The following is a 27,642-nucleotide window of genomic DNA, read 5'->3' as shown; positions in this document are numbered from 1 at the left end:
TAGAAGGATTTGGAGACATCATAGAGATTGACGGCAAGATTGCTGATCAAAAACAAGAGATGTTTCGGCATTGTAAAAAGCTGTTAAAAGCGTTGAGGGATTTTTTTTTCCAGGTCCAAGACAGATCATCACCTGGGTTGTAAACAGGATGCTCGGAAATGTCTAACCGTTAAAAGTGATGTGCAGCGAAAGCGGCAGTAGCTCATTAAAGTTATGAGCGTGACAAACATGATCAGCACTCAGAACACAGGAAAGGCAGAGAGGTGCGATGCAATTAGTTTTCAAGTGAGAATCAAGTTTGTTAGATGAATCTTTTCTCTGTACATGTTCATGCTGGTAACCTAGTTAGTCACCATGAGTTTAAATAGGGATTAGATTTGGACATTTTTGTAAGTTTGCAATCACCATGTATTATTTTACTTTTCACTTTGTTGTTCCTTAAAAAATGGCCACTTTCACAAGGAGATCCGAGTTAAGTTCAGTAATGACAGAGAAACCCTTAAAGCGACTAGATATTGTTCAAGAACACACACACATGTAATGAATATGGGAGAATACAAAACAAATCTGTTCCCCCTATTAACTATTGCACCTGCCACTAGCAACTTCTCTCATGCTCCTCAATGTTTCTCCTTGATGCATTCTCTACTTTAGCTGTGCACTATAAAACAAAGCCAACATCCTTGCTGTACCCTGTGTTTAAAGCCTTGACTGAGACAGGGACTGTAACAGATGGAAAAGGCTTTTTGAAAAGCTTAATTTACAAAACGCTCAGGTGTTACCGCCCGTCCACACGGCGGCCTGCGTTGAAGCTTCAACGCTTCTGCCCATTCACTTTGAATCGGGTGACGTCACAATTTGCTAAACTGCATTGTGCTCACGTTGCTTCGCTTTGTTCGCTTCAAAAGATGAGCAATGTTCAACTTTTGAAGCTTCGGCGGAATCGTCAGCCAATCAATTCATATGCCAGTACAAGCTCTATACAATCAAACCGTGCGCTTGTGTGTCCGGGGAGGGAGATTCATGTGATTGGTTGTTGGTCGAGTTTCAGACAAGCTCACCGGCAAGCTTCAACGCACGCCGCCGTGTGGACGCTCCGTTATCCCTCCACTTTAGGGATAATGTATAAATGATCTATTATAATGCAATAGTTTCTACCACAAGAATGAAATGCCCATCAAAAAACAAAACGTGTGTGGAAGATATCGTGTTACAAGGTGCTGTTTCACAAGTTACATGGAGTACAGATGGAGGCTTGGCTGCTCGCACAACAATCATAACTCCTTTTGACAGGAGGAACCTTTCCAGGAACCCAGAAACCTTTAAGGAACTTTTGGATTCTTCTAAGGATTTCAGCCAAAGGAAATAAGATCTAATGTAGTTTCTGGGCTGCAGTTCTAGTGTCCCCTTTCTCTACCTCCAATTTTCCTTTTGAATATTCGTATCAACATCAGAGTGGTGCAGCGGTAATAACAAAGAACTAAATGAAGACTATTTTTGTTCTGCTTTGTAACACGCCTTAAACAAAGCCATTGCTTTTTTTATGTTGGGTACCAAATATTTATGACGCAAACATACAAAAAGATTGCCCTGGTCCTCACTGGTTTAAAAGAGTCACGGCTGGGAATTTGCGGATTTGCAAGTAGTAATAAAAAAATACAAAAGATGGAGATGTTGGAGGAAGAAATCAGGAATGTGCTGCAAAGCTTATCTAATCAGATAAAAAAGAAAAAAAAAAGGTAATATCTGTGTGGTCACAATACACTTAAATGGCAATTATATTGTCTCGTAAATGTAGTATTGTGATATTATGGTATTGTGGGGCCTCTGGTGACTCCTACTCTTAGATAGAACTAACCCATGTCATTTAGTGTGAAGTTGGCAGGAGAACGGTATGACTGCATGACACTTTTTTTAATGAGGTGGATTTGTAAAAGAGTGCAGGTACATCTACCAGACACTTCTCAACCTTTTTCCAATTTATTTCCTGGCCGTGGCTGATGTTGCGGAGGCCATTAACGCCAGGGGATCTTTGAAGGAGCTCCCAGAGGGAACGCTCCTACACAAAGAACCCTCAATTGTGATTCCTTTCTTTTTTATTTTGACAGGAGTATCTTATCCTCTGATCTTGACCGTTTTTCAACTCTTTCCCCAATTTTTCCCCCTAATCTGATCTTGTCCTTTTATATGTTCTACAGTTTGGAAAACTTGTCTTTGGGTTTTCAAGGACGCCTGCAGGCTCTGCTTTCCCCCTGCAGGTTGTAATCTCAGTGCAAATCCAACCATCAGCAGTGGAAACCTTTTCAAACACTTTTTTTGTCAGATCTGGGCTTTTTCCCCCCCTCTTTTGTCTTTACATTGTGCCGTTGCTTTTCTCTCCATCCCTGCAATATTATAGTCCCCTCCAAACCGCCTTCACTTTCTTGTTTAGAAGGTGCAACAGCACCAGGGGATTGGTCTTTTTGAAGTCTGTGATTAATTTCCCCTCTTTCTAGGTGCACTGAACTGCAGCGTGTGAGTCTGTCTGTGTGTAGCCACTGGGTCCCATTTCTTACCTGAGCTCATTAGTGCAATATGAGAATGTTTTTTCTCTCTCTTGCCTACTGTCATTTCCTACCTCTCTCTACCTTTTTTTCTTTTGTCCTTTCACACTCATGGTTGCTACTTGTGTTCCTCTCTCTTCTTTTACTCTTTTTTCATCCTATTACCTTGGTGTCCCTTCTCATCCCAAACTTCCTCCCTCCTTATTTTCTCCCTTCTTTTATTCTTCATGCACACACAGGAACACACACACACACACACACACACAGGAACACACACACACAGGAACACACACACACACACAGGAACACACACACACACACACAGGAACACACACACACACACACAGGAACACACACACAACACACACACACACACAGAACACACCACACACACACACACACACACACACACACACACACACCCCCCCCCACACACACACACACACATTATGACAGCAGATCAGAGAGACCAATACTAACCACTGTCAGCTTGTCACAACTCGGTTGGAGTCAGAATGTAAATGCACTGCACTTCCTGCATAACAATAATAGTGTGTGTGTGTGTGTGTGTGTGTGTGTGTGTGTAGAATATAACTGGACCTGTATTTTTTTACGTGCGTCGGTATGTTTAAAAATGTGCAGGTTTTAATCACTGTGTTTATTTTTTAAATGCTATCTAGGGAAGTATAAAGAAAACACCTATATTGACGATAACTGTCATATTGAAACAAATAATAATAACAAACAAGGTTAAATAGAACTTTGATCAAAAGCATTTTTTTTTGCTGCCAATTTTATATAGACTTTGCAATTATATCATTATCTTTCTTCATGATAATCTAGTAGTTGTATCATCATCATCATCATCATCATCATCATCATCATCCTCATCATCATCATCATCACCATCATCATCATCATCATCATCATCAAACAGACTTCCTTGTACTTTGTGCAACAAGCTTCTTTCTCTGAGTTTGGGACAGCAGGGATATGGCCCGCCGGCCGGTCGACCACCTTGCTGGTAACATGCTAGCATTCACAAAGCATGACGAGAGCTGCCCCCGACATGACAGACAGGCAGATAAACATGACAGACAGACAGGCGGACTGGCACACAGAACGTGGAACCTGACAGATTAAGAACTATGAGAGACAGACAGGCGGACAGAGGTTTGTAGTTCTGTTTCAGGTGGGTTAGAAGAGGAGTGTGTATTCAAAAAAAGTCCTGAGGGAGATGAAGGGAGACAGGATAGTGGTGCTGGTGCATGACGTGATCTGCGTGAAAAAAAATCTGAAAAACGTGCTTATACTTGTGAACCTTCTGTGCTGCCTAGAATCCGATGTTAAGACCAATTTTACGAAAACAACTGAAACATGATATCCAACATTTTTGGATACTGCTTATTGTTTTAAGCCTGTATTTTTACAAGATCACAGAAAATATTACCGACTGGGTCAAAACTGGTGCCAGATGACAATAAATGGAAAATGACCGATTAATTCAAATGTATGTATTGATTGTTTTTGTTTGTTTAGTTTACATTCCCATCTGGCTTTATCAGTACAATGTGTCTATGTTGTTGGGCGAGGCTATGAGTAACTTTTAATGCCACAAAACAAGTTTATGTGAGGGACAAAATAAAAACGGACCAGAATTTAGGGACTGACTGAAACAGAGTGGCATGATCAGACAACCACACATATAATAGGAGAGAGGAAAGGACACTGCAGATGAGTGAAAGGCAACGCAAGACAACAGATGGTTGAGAAAAATAGATTAAAGAAGAGGATGTAGAAAAATTGAGAGTGGAAAATAAGAGAGAAAGAAAAAAGAAGCAGAGAAAAGAGGTAGATACAAGGTGAGGGACACAGTAAATCATTTTAGCAGACAACCTCATCCTTCACTCTCTGCAGCTCTCTCTCTCACACACACACACACACACACACACACACACACACACACACACACACACACACACACACACACACACACACACACACACACACACACACACACACACACACACACACACACACACACACACACACACACACACACACACACACACACACACACACACACACACACACACACACACACACACACACACACACACACACACACACACACACACACACACACACACAATCCTCTCTAATCTAAGTCCTGTGGCAGTGAGAATAGATATGGCTGTTTAGTGCCAGCAGCACAGCTCCCGGTATCTGATGACAGCAATCTGCTGAGTCAGCAGCTCTAGTCTGTGTGTGTGTGTGTGTGTGTGTGTGTGTGTGTGTGTGTGTGTGTGTGACACAGAGGGAGTTACAGTGAGAGTGAAAATGCTTGTAAGATTTAGTGCAATGCATAGATGTGTGTTTATGCATCCTGCCTTGGGAATGATGAGCACTGCAATTGAGTACACACACACACACACACACACACACACACACACACACACACACACACACACACACACACACACACACAGACAAAAGTTCACTATCATTACCATGCCAGCGAGACGTAACTGGTATTACCATGACAACAAGCTCTCACTGTCATTGCTATGACAGCAGCAGGTCACGACGACGAGAGCTAATGGAGTCCTTTAACACTATTATATAAGCCAAATACAGGTCACTGTTATTTGGTAACAACAGCAATTAACTATTGTCGCGGTAACTAAGGTTCACCAACATCACCATTAAATCTGGCAGCCAATGAGAAACTAATTAGCTAAAGGGTCTCTCTGTTATTCCCCTTGAACCTTTGTTTTATCGCTTTTTTCAGCTGACATGTATCTCACAGATAAGCTTCTAACTATCTACTAATGACCTAAAGGAAGCTGTTATCTTAAGAGTACAGATCGCAAATATTGTTTATGAATTAATACCTCTGCGGTTTGGCCTGCTTTCAAACTTGGTTGAGGGGTGCAGTATAGGAAGCAGATCTGAATCACAGGGCAGATCGACGCATTTTGGTACACTTTCATTTAGGGCTGCTCAATTAATCATATTTTAATCGCAATTACGATTTTGGCATGCAACGATTATAAAAACAACATAATCAAAATAAAACGATAATTTTTAATAAAAAAAAAAAAATGTTATTATTTTTTTTTTTTATTGCTTTTTCAGTTGAATTATATTTAAAGTTCAGGGTAATCAACTGTTAAAAACATACTGTTCAAATTTTTTTTAGAAATGGATGTTTTCAAAGTAAATGGATAATCTTTTTTAATAATCGTGATATCAATTATTGACCCAAATAATCGAGATTAGGATTTTTTCCATAATCGAGCATTTGAGATAGAGCATTTGGCCATGGTGGAGGACAATGCTCTTTGAGTGCCTTTTTGAAGTAATGAATACTGTGATTTTTAGACTTTTTGTTCCGTTTAGGTAGCTTTAGTGTATTTTTCTACTTCTTAAAAACCGAACCATTTGTAGAGTTTTAAGAAAAATATATATTATCTAATGTCCCTCAAAGGTCTTCCTTCTTTCAAGAACATTTGTATATTATGTACTATCTTTATTTACGAATGGAAGAGCTAAGTTGTATGTTTGTTTTCATATTTGAAGAACTCATTGAGCTGAAATTGTATCAAGTGTCCCTGGCATACTGTACATCTGATGATATTTTTCTCCATGTTTGAGAGCTTACAGCCTGTATATGTATGGAGCTGTTCTATCTGAAGACCCAAACGAATCGATAAAGAGATAATAGATGTTCAAAGAAATATGACAATCTCCCACCAGCTTTCAATGCTCTACATTGGCTCCCAGTCCGTTTGAGTATGGATTTTAAGATTTTGTTGCTTACAGTTAAGCTTCTGGATACATTTGCTGAGCATCTGACCACATATCCCCGTGCACACCAGAGCCTGGCTTCAGATGCTCGGATTCAACCTCACTAGATGTACTTAAATCCAGACTAATGACGTTAAAAGGTGATGATTGGAAAGGCTTTTTTGTTCATAGTCTTACCAAGGGGCATTGATCAGTCAGGAGTTACAAAATGACTTTAAAATAGCTCTCTTTAAAAAAGGCTGCATTGTTGTTTAGATATCCATTGTTTTTACACCATTTCTTTAGTTTATTGTCTTAACTTTTATTGAATGTCTTGCCTTTTTTAGTCTCTCCTTTGTAAAGTTGTTTCAATACATTTCTACCTGTTTTATTTGTAAAACATAGAGGTATCTTTCTTTTTGAGGAAAAATGATAAAATACTATAAAAGACAAATGTAGTCTACCATAACAAGTAGTGAAAATATAATATTCTTAAAAGGATAACCACTTCAAGCTTGGTCCCATTTAGCAGATATATTGCCAACACAGCAGAATCATCTCAACCACCCAGCTTCGTCCTTCCTGTTCTCTGTCCCATAGAAATGAATCGAGGTCAGTCATCTGTGGTCGAGTGGACAGGAAATCGAGCTCCATTTAGTGGATGGTGTGTGCCACAATATCTGGCTGAACAATTATTTTTGCGTTTTTGCTCTGCAGGTGTCAAGTGTGGCCTACTGTGCAAAAATGATGACAGGCCATTTCCAAAATCTGTCCACCCACCACTCTCAGTCAACAAGGGTTTGGATGTAACCGTTAAGCACTTTATGATTCCAAACCGTACATGTTTTATTTGGTTGGCCAGAGTGTGTGTTGGCGCGGACTTGGCTAAAGCGCTTGAGTGGGTGAAAGGTAACAGGTTTTTACATTGGCCTGTTTATACAACTGTAATTAGAAAAACCACAAGACACTCACGATTTCTTTCTTTCTTACCGCCAGCGACATCTTCTTCCAGGAGTTGTATCTGCAGGTGGAATATCTTCTCCTGGAGGTCACAAAGTGTGTGCTTCATTTTCTCTCTCCGAGTCACCATGTAGCACAGGTTACGCACCTGAAAAACAAGATATCACCGTTACAAACATGGGACACATGTCACAAACATCATAAAAACAAATAAGCCACATACAGTTGTAATCAATATCGTGTATACAAAAAAATAGATCTAATGCTTCATGGCTGAGGAGTAGCTCTGCTCAATTTCTCAGAGAAATTACCAGCTGATATTTTTAGGGGCTTTTAGTCAATGGTTATACTGGCTATACTCCATTTGTTCACAATGAATAGCAGACACACAAAGTTAGCAACTAGCATATAGGGAGGAAGATTCTTTATCAGGAAGAAGTAATCAACCAAAGAGAAAAGGAACAAAATAGTATATATTTAAATAATTTGTGTTTAGTTATAATGAATGATAACGTCTGTCGATATTCTTGATATATGATAACAAAATACTTAAGGTGTGTGTTTTTTTCTGGAGTTCTGCTACACTGCTAACTGGCTGAATAAGAAACCTTTTTTACTATGATTTTGCATACAGGACTCTGCACAAGTGAATTAATCAGTATTTGATCTCACAACAAATCCCATCATACATTAAAAAGAGAGCAAACAAGAGGTATGGACAATCTTGAAGACAACTATCAATGGAACAGTATATATCCTCACACGTTTATATGCATCCAGTAATGAGACAGTAACAGATAAAAGTATAGAGGCGACTTCCTGTTTCCTGCCAGTAAACTGGATCCCACAGCCCCCCTGCCATATTGCCAAATTACTATCATATGGCCCAATAAGCTGTACAGGAGTGTGTATGTGTTAGGATCGAGAGCATAGCGCTGAATGTGTGCATGTTTATAAAAGGCACATATGGATGTTCGAAGAAAAGCTGTGGTCGCAAATGTGTGTGTTACTATTTTGAATTGGCAACACATAAGATAGAAGGAGACACAGAGAGAGAAGAAGGCAAGGAAAGAGGCTGAGACGAATAGAGAAACAGAAATAGATACATGGAGAGAGACAGGTATGGAGAGAGACAGACAGAACGTGCAAAAGGCTAAGTAAACAAGATTTAACGAGGTCCCCTGGCTAATATAGTTGTTAAATGCAAACTAAATATTTTTAATCAATATAGAAAACAGCAATATTGACAGAAAACTCCAGGAAAAGAAAGAGTTTTACTGACATGCAACCACCAACTAATGATATATCAAGTTCAATTTGTGCACGGTTCAATCTGACTTTCCTTTGAGCTGCATCTTTATGTCTCCCCAATGACTGTTTGTATACTTGTTTATTTAGAAAACCTATAAGATAATATAAAAGGTAGAAGGGGAGGCTAATGCTGGGTTATGCTCAGATATATCTAGTTCAACCACGTCCAAGAAGTAACAGTCGCACATTAAGACAAGGGGATTGTTAGCAAATGATGTCATTTCTCATTTGTCATATATATAAAGAGGGTAGGTGTATAACCTGAGCTGACACAGCTTAAGTGGCTCAGGCTAATAGAGTTGGTGTGACCTGAGTGTAAGGAAGACTCAGAAACTCTCACAGCACTTGTGAATTTACTATACTGTAAATGTTTTAAAGGCACTATGTACACTACACACATCTATAGCTGTTAAATGTCCTTTAAGGTGCTGTTGTATGTTGGGTTAAAAGCATATAGATACAAGTTAATACAAACACTGATATGTATGTTCAACACAAATGATTGATGATCTCAGTTTATCTTAGGAACTGCCTGTGTTTTTTGGGGGGTTTTGTAAAATTCAAATGATATCCAACACATAGTCATAACACAAAGGTAAATGCAGAGAGAGGAAGGTAGGGAGAGAAACTAATTGGGTCCAAGCCAGAGCACTTGAATCCGAAACTAACAAGCCAGAAACGGGATCACTGCCAACTCTCACAACGGTAAATCAGTAATCATGTGTCTCTAACCACAAGTGTGTGTGTGTGTGTGTGTGTGTGTGTGTGTGTGTGTGTGTGTGTGTGTGTGTATGTGTGTGTGTGTGTGTGTGTGTGTGTGTGTGTGTGTGTGTGTGTGTGTGTGTGTGCGCGTGTTACAGCATCATTCGTGTGTAGGCCTGATGATTTGCCATGGTGCTAATTTGGCAGGACAGACTGTGCATGTGGAGTGTAGGAGGGCACAGATTCAGGTATTAAGGAGGCAGAACAAACAAGGGAATACGGATATAATCACACATATCTCACTGCTGGGAACCATAACAAGATAGAACAATACATGAACTACCTGTAGTTGAGTGTGAGTGTGAGTGTGTATGTGTGTGTGTGTGTGTGTGTGTGTGTATCTCAGCAAGTGGGAGAGGCAAAAAAGAGAGCAAGGCGCGTATAAGTTTGCATCTGTGATAAATAAACATTATTGGTTTATTTGTGTACTATAACTTTGTGTGTGTGTGTGTGTGTGTGTGTGTGTGTGTGTGTGTGTGTGTGTGTGTGTGTGTGTGTTTGTGTGTGTGTACTAGCAGGCTGTTTATCTGTTGGTCTTGATGGATTTGTCAGCCTGGCCTATCTGACCCATTCCATCCCTGTTAGAGTGCTGTAGATAAAAATAGCTGCCCAACTGGGACACAATGTGCAGAGCCTGGCTTTGATTAGGACACTGTGTGTGTGTGTGTGTGTGTGTGTGTGTGTGTGTGTGTGTGTGTGTGTGTGTGTGTGTGTGTGTGTGTGTGTGTGTGTGTGTGTGTGTGTGTGTGTGTGTATGTGTGTGTGTGCACTGTTTTCAAAACAACTACCTCTGCCTGGACACATGACAAGGCAGTTTAGAGCAGGATAAAGATGAGGAAGAGCGATGAGAGAGTTTAGAGTGAAATAACCTATTGTTTGGTTTTCTTTCTCAGCTCACATTTCTCTAACTATCTCTCCCCTTTAACCCTAGAGTCTGGATATCAAAGCCAACTGTTTGGCACTTATTTCAAGAAAATGTAAAACAAACCAAGCTCATGTTTACTGTATATATTAGCTGCTGGGAATTTACCATTATATTTAACCATTAAATGTTTCCAAAAATAAATACGTAAATAACTAAGACACCTCTGTTCTACATGACTTTTTACATGACATAATTTGTGGGGGTGGTACATGTATTTTCCACTAGTGTTTTCTGTGGTAATTAAATGTATTTGAATGTCAGTTTATGATGGGCCTTTTTACTCTTTATTTCAAGGCTTTGGATGATACTGTAAAGCACTAATTGCCTTATTTGCTTTCTAAACAAGCTTGCCTTAAAACAATCCTTACATATGTCAGGGTTTCTAAGCTTTGTTGTGTGTTGTGAGGCAAATATTCTTTGCAGACAACATTATTATTACAGAGGAAATTCAGCAAAAGCCAGTATGATGTATAATCTGTACGTCTGTCTCTTGTAACGTTTCTCTCCACTGTCCTTCCGTTACTCTCTCCTTTGTCAATCTTTCCTCCACAATTCATTCCTCATCCAACCTGTACCGACGTGTATTTTCCAAACAACTCATCTGTCGCTCTGTCAGGCTTTTTTCCCCACTTGAACTCCATCTGTCTTTGTCCCATATCTGTCTGAGTCTATTCATTCATCCTGAGCAGCTATCCATCTCTAAATCAGCAAACACAGCACTTCTTCCATTTTCACTGCCCCACTTACACAAATCTGACAACATGTGCTGTTTCATTTGTTTAATAAAAGACTCCACACCTGTCTATACTACAGAGTAGGGCTGTGCAATTAATCGTATTTTAATCGAGATTACGATTATGGCTTGCGACGATTATGAAAACAGCATAATTGACAAAATACGATTATTTTGCTGGGTGCGCTTTCGCCCCTCCCTAAAAGCCCACTCGGCCACGTGGGAGTGACATGTGTTGTGAGTGTTCAGCGCGAGCGAAGATGTCAGAACAAGAGCAGCAACTCGTTAAAAAGAAGGGTCAAACTATTTCCACTATTTGCAAGTACTTTGGCTTTCAGGAGTCCGACGTGGAGCAAAATAAAGTACAGTGCAGGATTTGTTACCAGGTTGTGTTGGCACCACACGCTAACACAACCAATCTCTTTAATCATCTGAAATACAACCACAAAGTACAATACGACCGGGCAGTAATACAACAAAAAGCAGATGCCCGCTCGACTTCATCCACCACATCATCACAGTCATCGATTCAGGACGCATTGTACAGAGCAACGGCCTACGCGACGAGCTCGCAGAGACACAGAGATATTACAGGTGCCATTACATTTCACATCGCTAAAGATATGTGCCCAGTTAGCACTGTTAGCAACCAGGGCTTTAAGCAACTTGTCAACACGTTGGACAAGCGTTACGCGATGCCGTCTCGGTATTATTTCAGCAGGTCTGCGCTGCCTGCACTATATGACAAATGCCGTGGGGAAGTTGAGAGAGATGTGGCTTCAGCTGACTACTTTGCGACCACAACAGACCTATGGTCTAGCCCAGGGGTGCCCAACCAGTCGATCGCGAGATGTGTCTAAAAATAGAACAACAATATTCTGTTTTATGTCCTGTAACATAATCTTCCTGTGCCAGAATAATGCACTTGCACGCATCAAAGCTTTGTGATTGGCCGGCGTCACCCCATGTGTCGGGGCGTGGCTGAGGGTCTTCAGTACAGGTGGCAATATCGTCACCTGCCTGTGCTCATCTCTGAAACCAGACATGTAAACAGGCTGGTGTTTCTTGCAAAAAATCTTTAAGAGATGACATGAGCAGCCCTACCAGCATGGTGTGACCATGGTGGCCAAAACATTTTTATTTGGTCTTAAATTGTAGTTCAACATTTATTTCCTGTTACTTCTGGACCATGACGGTTGGCCAGCCTTCAACGTTTAACTGAGTGGAATATGTTGAATATGTTTTACCAAAATGTTGGCTATATGTTAAGGAGTTTTCAGTAGGTTGTGACAGTGCACTGCATCATATTTGATTTAATTTATTCTGGTCTAATTTATTTTTATTTATCATATTAATAATATATGGTTTTGGAAGTGCGCTCCAACATATTTGTTGATCTTGTTTATTGGTAAAATATTATTTGTTTTAAAGTTCAATAAATGGTCAATGAATAATCGTCAAAATAATCGTGATATCAATTATTGACCCAAATAATCGTGATTATGATTTTTGCCATAATCGCACAGCCCTACTACAGAGACACATGTGAGAGAAAGATGTTGACATTACACTGTACCAAAGGTGGCAAAATGAGTCAGCAAATCTCATTAAAGTCTTACAAATGTTTAATAAACACATTTAAAGCTTAGTGAAAGCAAAGCAAAACAACCTCATCACATCAGGTTGGAGGAGCGGAGGACATTTCAATGTTTTTATTCTGATAATGAGAGTTGTTATTGTGGTTGCAGTTCATAAAAGTATCAATGTTATTACAAGCCTGGTAATCCGGATGTCTTTAGATATCTTCAGCAGCCAGAAGGAAATAACAACGTGCCCTTTTATATGCTGAGAGGGTTGCAATTGAAAGAAGTTCAACTTGTGAATATAATGTTTATGCACCTGAAAGGTCAGGAAATTAAGTAGAGCATATCCAGAAAAATCAGCCAGAGCGAAACAATCAGTTCTTATATTTGAAATATTTTACTTTCTTTTTTCATGACATGCCAGGTGAAATGTTATTTGTTGCTCCGACTGGTTGTCAAAGTGATTTGTGCACATTGTTCATTTATTTGGACAGTGTAAAAACAAATTAACAAGTCATTTGATTTTATGGCAGGTGGTAATGGTGGTGATTCCCAAAACGTGTTGAGAAAGAAGTAATGAAATACATCCATCATTGCAATAAGCTAACTTGAAATAGTACAATAATAAGTATCCATTGTTGTTTGGAAAAGGAAACAGTATTCCTGCATCCCCTTAAGCATCAATCTACTTTTCCTATTACCGGTCTGTCCATCCTCACTGCGCCCTTAATCCCTCAACAACTCCGCCTTCTTTCTATCTCATCCATCCCTGACACGACAGGCCGCAGATAATCAGCATTACAAGTGTATTAACTGTGCTGAGCAGAGCCAATGCCTCTCATACCACACCTCCATTCTAACCTTCAAACTGCAGGTCTCCTCCCATTTCCTCTCTCTCTCTCTCATTCAGTGTGTATTATCACCTCTCAGGTCTCTGCCCTTCAAATAAATGCACACACACACAGTATATGCACACGTGTTCACAATTACTTGCTGACTGTTCATTTTCTCTCACAACAACATGTGCCAGTCACACACACACACACACACACACACACACACACACACACACACACACACACACACACACACACACACACACACACACACACACACACACACACACACACACACACACACACACACACACACACACACACACACACACACACACACACACACACACACACACACACACACACACACACACACACACACACACACACACACACACACACACACACACACACACAGCAGAGCACTGGCTGTCATCAACCACTTATAACAGGTGTCTGGCAGGAGGGCACTATATATGTGTGTGTGTGTGTGTGTGTGTGTGTGTGTGTGTGTGTGTGTGTCTCTGTGTGAGCATGTGTGTGTTTTCATTTATGAGAGAGAGAAACATTGGATGAGTTTGTAAACAATAAACCCCACTGAAAAAGATAATGGTTGTTTTGCACAGGAGACATTTTTCCCTATTAACAGTAAGGACGGTTCTGAAGTTTCCCAGTGAGCCATTGGAGTGTGACAGGAAGCACTAATCATCTATTTCCTTCAGCATATTATGCATTATTTACAACATCAGGAAGATACGTCCCCAGCTGACTCAGAAAGCGACTCAGGTTCTGGTCCAGGCTCTCGTCATCTCACGCCTAGACTACTGCAACTCCCTCCTGGCTGGTCTACCTGCATGTGCCATCCGACCTCTGCAGCTCATCCAGAATGCAGCGGCTCGTCTGGTTTTCAACCTTCCTAAATTCTCCCACACCACTCCGCTCCTCCGCTCCCTTCACTGGCTTCCGGTAACTGCTAGAATCCACTTCAAGACACTGGTACTTGCTTACCGTGCTGCGAATGGATCTGGCCCTTCCTACATCCAGGACATGGTTAAACCGTACACCCCAGCGCGTGCACTACGCTCTGCATCAGCCAAACGACTCGTTGCGCCCTCGCTGCGAGGGGGACCCAAGTTCCCATCGGCGAAAACACGTGGGTTTGCTATCCTGGCTCCAAGATGGTGGAATGAGCTCCCCATTGACATCAGGACGGCAGATAGCTTGCACATCTTCCGGCGCAAACTGAAAACTCATCTCTTTCGACTCCACTTCGAGCGTTAGAACGATTAACGAAGCACTTTTATACCAATAAAGGACTGGATTACCTAAAGCCAGTTGAGTAGCACTTGAAATGTTTGGCTCTATGAAACCTGATATACTTATATGATTCTGTTTTCTTCAAGGTTGTGTCTTCCTGGTCGAATGTACTTATTGTAAGTCGCTTTGGACAAAAGCGTCAGCTAAATGCAATGTAATGTAATGTAATGTAATGTAATGCATGTTCAGGTAATATGCCTTCTCTTCCACTCTTTCCACCAGGCAGCAATTCATTATAGCATTATTTTGACATTTTTTACACTAGTTAATGGACAATTTTAAAGATATGTATTACAACAGGTGGATGGAAATAAACTGATTTTAATGACTGACTCCGTGTTTCTCTCCATTTGAGAGGTGGTGTGTGTGTGATTTTGAGTAGGCTTATGTAAGACAGTGTGTGTGTGTGTGTGGCACACACACACACACTCTCCAGGCAGAGAGGCAGAATCTACGTCAGAACTAATTCCCAAACTGATCTCTGAGATAGAGCTAAACCCAGGGGAATGAGCGAGGGAATGTGTGTGTGTGTGTTCTAAATGTCTGTGACTAAGAATGGATTTCATGGTATTGACTTAAGTGATATGTGACTCACATGAGGTAACTTACCATGCAGACATACTAACTGAGAGACAGAAAGATATACAATAAAGAAAAATCTGATATAAGGATTAAAAAGCCTTATTTTTCTTTCACTTTACTCAGTAGAGATTAACTTTTGATAAATTAATGAATAAATACAAAAATAGAAAGGACCTCCAACAATCAGTCGATCAACAGAAATATAATTGAGTTGAACTGAAAAAAAAAGGAAAGTTAAAGTCAGCAACTTGGGAAACTGGGAGGAACATTGTTATCCCCATGTTATGACATGCTACAGAGCGACAGCTAATGGAGAAAACAACAGAAAGACTGATCAATAATGAAAACAATTGATAGCAGCTGTATAACTCAGAGAGGAAGAGTAAGTTAAAACACAAAGATAACAGCCTCTTTCTTTCTTCTCTAACTAAACTTCCAGCTCAGATCTATATTGACCTGACCCTCTCAGCTCTCAGCGTATCGACTTCAAACCGGTGCTGCTTACTAATGAGCACCATTGACTGTTCTCTGGCCTTGAAACACACAGACACAACTGTGTGGAGGCAGAACGCTAAAGATCAGGATTATTGATCTTTAATTGGCCCAATTTCACCTGAGAGCCTGGGTTAATTACTAACAAGACAATCCCAACTGGAATAATTAAAGTGAAGTATGCACTTATATGCAGATAGCTTGTTATAAGAGGAGCTCTGCGGTGAGGATCAACAAGTTAATCAACGTGTTACGTGTTGCTAAAGTATGATTTATCTATGAGTAACATTGCTGGGATTATTGGGCTGAATTATACAAGAGTGTGTTGCTATTCATAGCAACTCCAAGTATTATAAAGACAGCTATTCATAAAATCTGAATAATAATAATAATCTCCTTTATTTTGATGTCAGATAAAAACAATGTTGAATGAAATAGTGTACAGATATTATCCAGGTTTCAAATGTATTATAAATTCAAAAAGTTAGCAACACTTATGTTTCCACAACTGAATGTATACATCTTTTTTTTTCTATTTGTATACTGTAGCTTACATCCCGCAGAACACTTAACTTGTATATGGATATCTTTCATTATTTCATTGTTGAGCATAGTTGATTTTATTTACAGTTATAAGGTTTTAATTTAAAGCTAAAAGGCTGTTGTAATATTTTCTTTTTATATATTAACAATAGCTCAAATCCATAAGGCGTTAATCAACAGTTGCATGAGAATATGTGACACAACGCTATAGCACTAGGAGTTAACTACAGCGATTATTTGTTAAAACAAAATGTGGAATACTTTCAGTAAAATGTGCCTCACAGTCCACACACAGAAATATAACACCCCAGTAACCTGCGGTGTCAAACCAAAAGGCCTGTGCAACACGTCGTAAATCCTTTTCATGAGCCTACGGGGACAGTTACATAACTCCAGCACCAAGTATCCTCATCTGTCACAACATTACAAATGTATGAATGAAAAATAAAAACCTGTCAGAGACAACACGTACATTTAGTAAATATAGAGCCAGAGAAGAAAGTTTAGTTTATGGTTGTCAAATATCTCGACCATGAAGCATGACTAGAGGCACCAATTATGTTTTATCCATGTCGGATGGACAAACAAACACCACAAACATGTGAAACGGCTCATGTGGTATAACAGACCTGTGGGGAGGAAGAAGTAACTAAGAATAATCAGGAGTATTGGTGTGCTTAAGCAGTCTATGGTTGATAACGTAAAATGAAGAGAGCCGATTAATGATGACAGTTCGTCTGTTTGAGGTTCAAGCTTATGCCACAATTAATGTATTTTTCTGAATATTCAAAAAAAGGCTTCAGACCCACATTTGAAGGAATAGTTTGACATTACAACGAGTATCCCATTAGCTAAAGTAGCTTAGCATAAAGACTGGAAACTAGGGGGAAAAGCAAGCCTGGCTCTATTTCGTTCTTTACACAATGTGCCTACCAGCATATTTAATGCAAATTGTTCAACTATTCCTTAAATCATAGAATGCACTAAAGGAAAGCAAACATTAACTTCTGCCTCATGTTACTCCTATGTCTGCAGGATCATCTGTGTTCATATGCGTTACTTTGCAAAGTTGAATTAAATTGGTTAAATAAAACGGTATGAACCCAAATATGAATTGCAATAAAGAACAGATCAGAACGATAAAATAAATGACGACATATTGGTGCCCACACCATGAAGCTCAGACATTATATCTGGTTTGTTCTAAAAGAACAGGTTGCAGATTTGTTTCGCCTGCAAGAAAAGGCGCTGGTGCTGGACGGTAGCAGGATATGACGCATATTTTAGTTGACCTAATTAAAACCGTTTTAATCTGTGTCACAGTATCACCTCAAAATACAAGATACGAAACCGTGAAACAAAATATAAATAGTCCTACAAATGTTTTATTTTATTTCCTTCTTATTTTTGTCTAAGCTCAAGGGAGTCAGAGCAGAGGGCTTGAAGAGCCGCATGCGGCTCGGGAGCCGCGGGTTGCCGACCCCTGGACCGTTAGTTGAAAGCAATAATATTAAGTTTAACCTGATATTTTTTTATTTAAACGTAATATTATTGCTTTCAACTAACCTAATACAGTTATGTGAAATCTGTTGACAGGTTACATTTAATTATAGACAACGTTTCAGCTTTTTCGGTGACGTGAGGGGTAAAAACAAGCCTTTAGCTTTTATGCAACACATATCTGCAGATCAAACTTTGAACTCTTTCACTAAATGCCTTTCTGCAGCTTGCAATCAAATTCCAGGAACTCCATCACAGATTTGTTTGAATTCATTATTTCCTGCTCTTAATAATTTCACATGCCAAACGTAAAGCTCCTTGAAACGTCTTTGTGTGTAAAAAGGTGCTATGCAAACCTGCCTCGACCTGCCAAGTTCTTTACAAGTCCCTGCAACATAAACAGACTGAATAAAATACTGTGGGCTGAAATAATAGCAGCCATAAAAGCAAATCCTGGCCGCAGGAACACAAATATCTGTGTTGTGAATCGTAAAGACCTTCAGATGATATCAGCTACCTGGAGGATAAAGTAGCTTGGTGTACATTTGTTACCTTCCCTCTGTAGTGCCCTTCAGAGGACCCTAAAACAGTTGGGGACTCGATTTGATGCTGTCAGAGCGAAGATAAATAACGCTGCACACAGTGGGAAACGTTGGCCAGCTTTATCTTGCTCCTTTAACTACTGGTCACGACCCAAAATAGATCATAAGCATGTAAGGCTGAGCGCACACAAGATAAGAGAGCAAATATCTGGATTCAATAAGCCTGAATGTAGCGGTGATATTACATTTCCATCTCGTTTCCTGTGTACTCAAGGACTTGCTTTATTTTTTCTGTTGTGTTTTTATTCTACATAGGGCAGAAAGAAATGCATTATTTCCCAGTTACTCTTTTGTTCATTTCAATACATCTGCTGCTGGAAATATTTAAAAAAGAGATTTCTTATTGGCCTGCAGACGCAAATAGTATTTCATTTGAAATGCGGTATTCTGTAACACCTGTTTTTTATAGCTTGAAGAAAGAAACAAAACAAAGAATGGGAGACATAAAAGAGTCTTTTGTTTGTTTCACTCTTTCCAGTTGACAGTAAATCGGTTATGCAGAAACACAATAAGTAGAAATTGTGATTGTCTAAGAACTATTACTGACATGATATTAATTCATTGTTGTAACTTTTCTTGAATTGAACACTCAACTTGTATCATAATCATGATATATTATTCAATACCAGTTATGAAGGCCTACTCTAGAGAGACATTTATGTATCTACTTAATTACACAAAACTATTTATGATTCAGTCTTTTTTAACAGGACTGTGAAAGGTATGATATGCTATGTACTGCTACTCTTGTGGAAAGATGTCCAGAAGAGCCAATAACAGCAATCACTCTGAGCAGTAAGCATAGTAATCATTTGTCATATAATGGATTTCCCGTTTGTCCCTTACCCTGAATTAGTCATCTATTGTGTTGATAGTGTTTTTAAAAAAAAAATAAAGTAACTAAGAGGGTCTGGAAAAGTGGCTAAATCTAGGAAAACTAGTTGCCAAGCTTGCGATATTGTTTGTGAGTGTGACAATTGTCGGTTACTCTCTGACGCTGTGAGCAAGACTTAAAGTTAACATGTGGCACTTGTAAAACAAATAAAATTAACTAGACTGATTGGCCGGTCACCTGTTGGTTCCGACCAGTTGGAAATTGATTGGTTTCATGTGATTAGACCTATAAATAAAGCTTTAAAAATATACAACACAGAGATAGAGAAATTGAATAAACATGACGAAAAGTGAAATACATGCTGTGGTGTGTTTACTTAGCTTGTCAAAAATGACCATGTACACAAAGGAATTAGGGGAAGAAAGCATTAAGGGTATATGAAAGAGATGGAGAGAGGAGGGAAGATATGACAGAAGGATTTAAGAAAGGGGGGAAAGAAGGGCAGAAGGAGCCAACAAAGGAAAGAGGAGAAAGTGGGTCAGACAGGCAGACAGTGGAGGATGCTGCAGCTGGATACGGCAGACTGAAGATCTGTGAAACACACACACACGCACGCGCGCACGCACACACGCACACGCGCGCACACACACACACACACACACACACACACACACACACACACACACACACACACACACACACACACACACACACACACAATAATCAAGCACACACGCCAGAGTCTATCACTTCCAAACACTTCTAGACAGCAACAAACTAAATGATTTATTAGCTCCTGCTAGTCCGGCACTGACAGTGAAGCCACACCCATCTGGGGTCCATGGCAACATCATTCTCCAATCAGAGCTCAAATGTTGAGATTTGGGCTGTGTGTGTGTGTGTGTGTGTGTGTGTGTGTGTGTGTGTGTGTGTGTGTGTGTGTGTGTGTGTGTGGCTTTTCCTTGCATTCATGTACATATGATTACTATATGTATTTTTTTAATATCACTTTCTCTATGCATGCATGTGTGAAAAGGCATATACGATTATAAGTGTGTATCCAGGAACACACACATATTGTAATACACACACTGACATGCCTCTGGAGGAATCTGGAGTCCTGCCGAGGTAATAAACTCTAAATAAACCTTGTGACACCAACACTCTGTTCCTCTTTCTCCTTTCATTCCTCCACATTCATAGGCTCCTCTTTCCCTTTTTCATGTGCACTGCTCTCTACTCTTTCCTCCTTGCTTGCACTCCTTCATCCAGTTACCTACAGTCCCAGGTAAATCCTTTATTTTTATTTATTTTTCAGCCCTGTCTCCCTTCATTTCCTCTTCTACATTTATCCTGTCTTTTTTTTTATCTCCCACCCTCCTTCTTTCCTTAGATTCCTCACAGTCTATGTAGAGATAGAAAGGGAAAGGAGAGAGAAAGCAATACATATGGGGAACACACACACACACACACACACACACACACACACCACACACACACACACCCACACACACACCACACACACACACACACGACACACACACACACACACACACACACACCACACACACAACACACACCACACACACACACCACACACACACACACACACACACATTCACACACACAAGCCACACACTTTATTAAAATGAGAGGCAAGTGTTTACACACCACACTATGTCTAATAGCAAATATGTAAAGATAAAGATTAAATCCCGGTTATGAAAACCTTATTACTCCAAAGCCCTCGCCTCCATTGGATTGAGGTTTTATTGGACAAACTGTTTCATGTCAGCAAACAAAACAGGATTTGGGGAGGGATTAAATTGTCTCCAAAATCTCGATTGACAATGTATCCAGACAGCATGGATCGCCTCGCCTGTCTTGCATGCAGCATGCATAAGCCTCGACAGGATTAAAGAAGAGACTGGTCTGAGCTTTTGAAAATATTTCTAGTCTTGCCACGGTTCCTTACGGAATCCCTGATACTGTACAACATAATTATAATCTTACACTGGTGGCCAATAGCATTCTGCTCACAATTACTGTCTCAAACTACAGTATAAGACGTTAATCCAAACGTATTAAAAAAACACCCTTAAAACAGCTTTATATCAGAAGGTGGGGAGTATTTAACATGTTACATAGCACACAATAAGGGAAAGTGTTCACATATTTTACTCTCAAATTATATTCAATTTTATATTTTGAAACTGAAAATGCTGACTTAATTACATTGTACAGTGGATGTTATTGGAGATGTTTCTAAAATGTAGATAATGTTTTCAGGTAAATGAATGGAAAACGTGATAACAATGGAGAAATCTGTAAACACTGGGCTTAGCAGTATGATCACAATTTTCTTCAACTTTTCTTGAATCTTATTCCAGCTGAAATATAGTAAACATTTCTTCACACAGTGTTTGACTGGATTGTATTAAACCTGCTAAGCTCTGAGCAGTAAACTCTACATTGCCAATTAGTTTGAATCAAATTGTTATGTAGGCATTTAAAACACTTAAAAAACACCATGAGTACGAGCCAGATGGTTCAAAGTTTAGGATGGTTGACTGACCTTCACTGCAGCGTTGTTTGAGGGTCTCTTAATTTTACACATCTGATCATGTTTTCATACATGTTTTGATTTATTTTGGGAGTTAATGGAAATAATTATAAGTAAAATGTTAATAAATGCTCACAAAACCTAAATGAAGCTGTTATATTCTAAACAGGAGTGGGACAATTGAAGGACAAACTTCCTAGAGGATTGTGAGTTTCTAACAATGGCTAATACTGGACACTGCATTAATGAACAGATGTGGTGAAGCTACTACCCCTTGGAGAAGTTCCACACTATACTTGGCAGGTGAAGTAAAAAGGTTCCACTCTATTCACCTCTTCTCAGGAGTCATGGAGGAAGTAGTTCAGACTGAAATCACACTCAGCAGCTGGGGAGGGGGCTTCACACAGCATGGAGCAAGCCTAATTGGCTGTGTTTTATTGGCCGGCCGGCCAGGGGTAAGTGGATGTCTGAGGAATGTGTTTGCAGATGCTACAGGCTGCTCAACAGGGAAGCTTTATTCCATAATGGTGTGAGAGGCTGGGACAAAATGATAGCATGTGGGAAAGTTGGCAAAATTTGGCTCAAAGCATTACTGAGAAACACCGTTTAGGAAGTGATGGACTTTTGACTAGCAGGGTGGGCCAAGACGACTGTAATCTTTGAACATTTCTAATTAGTTTCAATGTATTGTACTCTGGATTTACAGACTTAAGACAAGCTTCCCTTCTGAGAGGGAGCATGATGGGTACTGTATTCTGGCAGCCACGTTGGTCTCCTCTGAGCATAAAAGCAATTTAAGATTATAATAAAACATTAACCAGTCTGCTCTCATCACAGGTTGATATTTACTACTTCTTTCAGCATTAGACAATTTCTTCCCTCTTGAATGTAATTGCTCTTCACACCATTAGCAAACCTGAATATTCAGTCTGTGAACTTGGTCATGTTCAATTGATGTGGTAACCTTTATTATTAGTACACAATGAAATTGTCAATGAGTAATTGAGTGTTCTATGCGTTTAATGTCTAACTGCCTGGGCAGAGGGCAGACACATCTGTTCATTAATACCCACTGTATATTGGAGAGTGGGTGATGCCTGTTTTTTGTCATGCTTGGCTGGTGATCTGAGAAAAGTTTGTATTGTATTTGACATAATAATTCCATGACTAATACACATAAAGCTGTTTGAGTTAATATATCTTTGCATCCCTTTTTCCATCCTATAATCGTTTGAGTTTGTCAGGTGTAGTCTTAAGTCATTACATTTATGATTGAATTCTTATCACTGGTATTGACACACATTTTAACATAACTCCAACTACAACATCAAGTCTAAGCAAGAACCTCAACTTCTTAAAGTTCCCAAAGGGTGGCCTCCCACATCATTGTCAAATTGTAAAACAAAACCATGAATTAACAAACGTGTCATCCACCTGTATCCAAGCTGTATTAAACCTTTTTTAGATTCAAATGGCTACAAAGAGTCATGTTGTCCCATTGGGGTTTGCCAGGCAATGTGAGGGTACAGCAAACAGAAAGAGAAACCATGGTCAACAAGAGAACAATGAGTTTGTGACACTATCATGAGACAAGAACTGAACCAAATCAAATGTCAAAGAATACTGGTAGTTTGCAGCATGTTTGGTAAGAGCTTGTTGACTTGTAGGAGACTAACATGTTGTGTTAACCAAAGAGATACATTCAGACGGAGTAAGACGGAGCAGCAAAGAGAAGAACATCAAGCTTCAGATTGTTTCATATGTGGTTTTTAGTAATTATTGCTGAGTCACTTGAGGCAACTATCATACTACAAAGTGGAAAGGTCATACAGCACCATTTCATCTATACTAGAAAACATAAATGAGTGCACAGATGGAAGAAATGCATTCATGCAAAACCAGGCCTCTTGAAACCACAACTGTCTGACTTTACGCTTCTGATCAAAGACGAGTGAAACAAAAAGCGCTTTATGATTCTTAACTGTCAACCTCAGCTGTAACACCTTCAGAAAAATACCCTAACCATTAACCGTCTTATAAATGCCTGGTTTTGCAGCCTTGAAGAACATCATATTCCAGCAAATAAACACCCATCTCCAATACATGCCTGGTCAAGAGACTGTTTACGCTGCAGGTCATAAAACTGCTCACAAAACCACTCAAATGTGCCTGCCCTAAAGCAGGCATGATAACATCCGTGTAGATTTTTGCCAATGCAATTTAGATCTTTAATATTTAACCTGGACACAGTTAACTATTGTAGGAGCCAAAACGTTGATTTATTATTTTGATTATTTAATCATTTAATGTATGTAATGGAGTATAATTGATTGGTGTCAGGTGATCGTGATCCACGGCTGGGCGGAGCGGCTGATTGGTGCTGCGATTGACTCAGCTGGTTAAAAGAGTCCTGCTGATTATACTCTGGGTTCTAGTTTGGGTTGTGAAGCCACACGGTTTTTTTGACCGCTGCATTGCACTGCAGAGAAGAGAAGATTTGTTTATTTAAATGACGAACACTGTTTCAACCTCGTCTGGTAAAGATACCTTCATGTGTGTGTTTTAAAGAAGAGGACGACCAGTGTGGAAATGGAAACAATAACATGGAAATAAATGTACCAAAAACAAACATATCTCTGAGTGATGTGTGAGCGCGTCGGCCAGGCGCTAAACCCAAAGAACAGAAAAGAGCTTAAGAAAGGTGGAAAGAAGGCTCTTTTATTCGTCAAAAAACCCAGCTTGATGAGCGCTGGTCCGTGAAAACGTTTGTTTTGAAAGCAAGAACTCATAACAGTGTGTCAAACACTCGCCTTCGTTTTACTACGGATTCTACTTCCTGGAACGACGGTGTTGTGAAACGTGAATGACTGAAGGCAACAATCACTCCTCCCCCAACTACGTCTGTAACGCGTCACTAATGTGGAGCGTTCAAAGACTGTTGGAAACGTCTCAACTCAAGGCAAGACAACGAAAGTCCACAAACAATGAAGTAAAATTCTAAAGGAATAAACGTGTTGAACAAAAATGGCAGACATGGAAAGCTTGGAAAGTGACATTGACTGTGTGTATATGGAAAGGCTCAAATGACTGAAATCATCAAGGAGTGCAAAATTGGGTGCATTGACAAGGAAAATAAATGAAATCAGACAATTAATGGAAAATGTGGAACTGGTTAAGTCGAAAATGGAAAGTGAGTTTACACAACTACGCAAGGAAATGGAACAGTTAAATGATTCTGTTCAAGCTTTAATGTCCACTGAGGAGGAGAAAGAAATGGATCAGGATTGAATGGTATAAACCCAAAGCAGCTGCCTTGGAAGAGTTTACTCAGGAGGTCTTAAACTGGATCGCTGATGCTCCTGTGTCCAATGTGGTCCAGACAAAAATAAAAGGACATGAGTGTTGCACCTCAAAACGCAAAAGGTGTTCATTCACACAGTTCAAGGAGATCCTCTCGGTCTTCTATCACATCTGCTCAAATAAAGTTGGAAAGATCGAAATGCAGAATTGTTAGCACGGGCTGCTAGGCTGGCTCAGAAGCAAGCACTGGAAAGGGAGGAAGCCGGTTTGAAGGAAAGAAAGGAACAGCTGGAACTTGAAACAGATATTGCAGCAAACACTGCAAATTAAGTGTAATCAAAGGAATGGAGGATTTCTCATGCAGGCACGTACCAAGCAGGAGACAGAATGAATGAATATTTGGATAACTCACTGTTTGTGAGTACAGCATTAGAGCAAGAAAATGCTCATTTGAATGCTAACAAGCATACACCAAACATCAATAAAACTGCAAATACTGTTAATAGTGAAACACAATTCATACGACAACGTCCAGAAAGTTCAACTTCATCCAGCACGTCTTCTAGCAAGGGAGAGGGCAATATGAACAGCTTAATAAGCATCATGGACAAACAGACCACAATAACAGAAACGATGGTAAAGCAACAGAAACTTTCTTCATTACCCCCGCTCAGCATTCCTACCTTCAACGGAAACCCTTTGGACTATCGGTCCTTCATAAGAGCATTTGAGCATGGTATCGAAGAGAAAACAGAAATCAGTAAGGACAGGCTTTACGTCTTGGAGCAATGCACTATTGGCCAACCAAGAGAGCTTGTGCGCAGTTGCCAATATATGCAATCTGACAAAGGATACACGGAAGCAAATAGGTTGTTGAAGCATCATTATGGAGATGAATATCTTATCGCGACAGCCTACATCGACAAGGCTCTCAATTGGCCATCTATTAAACCTGAGGATCCACAAGCTTTAAAAACCTTTGCTGTGTTTCTTAATGGATGTCTCAATACAATGGATAGTGTGGAATACATGGAGGAAATGGATCACCCAATCAACATGCAAGCTGTTCTTTCTAAACTCCCATATAAGCTGAGAGAAAACTGGAGGGCTAAAGCTTGTGACATACAAGATAGAAACAACAGAAGAGTTAAGTTTGAAGATCTAGTGAAGTTTGTCGACCATCATGCTAGAATCCTTTCTCATCCAGTGTTCGGAAACTTAAAGGAAATTCCAAATACATCAGCAAAGACAAGCTACACATTTGTTCCTGCTACTCCCAGCGCAAGGTTTAAACCGAGATCTCCAGAGTTATATAAAAGTGGTTTTGCCACTAGTGTATCCCCAATACCTCAGAAAGAAAACTGTAACCGACACAGTGACACATCCCAATCAAACCGATGCATCTACTGTAAAGGAGAACATCATCTTTCTGCTTGCAATCAGATTCTCAAAAACACCCACAAAGAGAAGTTGGAATTCCTCAGAAGCAAAGGACTTTGCTTTGGATGTTTGGAAAAGGGCCACATGAGTAAAGGATGCAAACAAAGACATACCTGCAAAGAGTGCAATCTCACACACCCCACTCTGTTGCATTTCAGTAATATCGAGTCGAGCAAAGGAAAGGTAAAGACTGTTGCAAATGCTTTAGTGGATATGGATAAAGATGTTTCACGGGAGGAGGATATTGGGGCCGGTGAGCCTGAAGGCACCCTGGCTATCGTTCCTGTGAAGGTGAAAACAAAAAAAGGGTAATACCATCATAACAACATACATACGTCTTTCTGGACCCAGGTAGTACGGCTACCTTTTGCACAGAGTCCATTCTACAGCAGCTTCAAGTGACTGGACGCAACACGGAGATACTCCTACGAACAATGAATAAAGAGGAGTCAGCTAAAACATCTGTTGCATGTGACCACAAATATGTGGTCTTGAAAGTAACCAGTATGTAGCACTTCCACCTGTTTATTCCCAAAACAAAATACCAGTACGAAAGGCAAATATTCCCTCTCAGGAGGACGTGGGACAATGGGAATACCTGAAAGAGGTCAATATACCACAAATTGATGCAGAGGTTGGCTTGCTAATTGGGTGCAACGTGCCAAAAGCTCTAGAGCCATGCAAAGTCATAAACAGCCAAGGGAATGGCCCGTACGCTGTTAAGACCATTTTAGGTTGGACAATAAATGGACCTCTAGGAAGGTCAGATACGACTCGTTGGATTAAGCCAGTCGTTACAGCAAACAGAATTTCTGTTGTGGAAATCGAGTAATTGTTGAAGCAGCAAGTGAAGCTGGACTTTGCAGAACATCAACACAAGGAGCGTCTGGAAATGTCAAGAGAGGATCACAAGTTCATGGAAAGTGTCTCTAATTCTGTCAAGTTAGTAGACGGACACTACAGTATTGGGCTGCCATTAAAGGAAAAAATACTTAATTTCCCCAATAATAGACGTGTTGCTGAACA

At 39.9% G+C, this 27,642-nt stretch overlaps 1 protein-coding gene across 2 annotated transcripts in view; it reads right to left on the bottom strand.

Moving 5' to 3' along the window:
• The window catches only part of jade2 (jade family PHD finger 2), a 218,792-nt gene that overhangs the window by 25,473 nt on the left and 165,677 nt on the right, over positions 1–27,642 (bottom strand). Inside the window, exon 11 of one of the 2 annotated variants that reach the window (XM_034206657.1) lies at positions 7,305–7,440. In XM_034206657.1, the coding sequence (XP_034062548.1) occupies positions 7,305–7,440 (136 nt within the window). The remainder of the gene's footprint in view (positions 1–7,304; positions 7,441–27,642) is intronic. The other variant, XM_034206658.1, reaches the window with a different exon arrangement.

Source organism: Gymnodraco acuticeps, unplaced genomic scaffold (genome assembly GCF_902827175.1).
Source record: "Gymnodraco acuticeps unplaced genomic scaffold, fGymAcu1.1, whole genome shotgun sequence".
Classification (NCBI taxonomy): domain Eukaryota; kingdom Metazoa; phylum Chordata; class Actinopteri; order Perciformes; family Bathydraconidae; genus Gymnodraco; species Gymnodraco acuticeps.
Note: the sequence above shows the minus strand (reverse complement) of the source record. Positions and strands in the feature narration are given on the sequence as shown.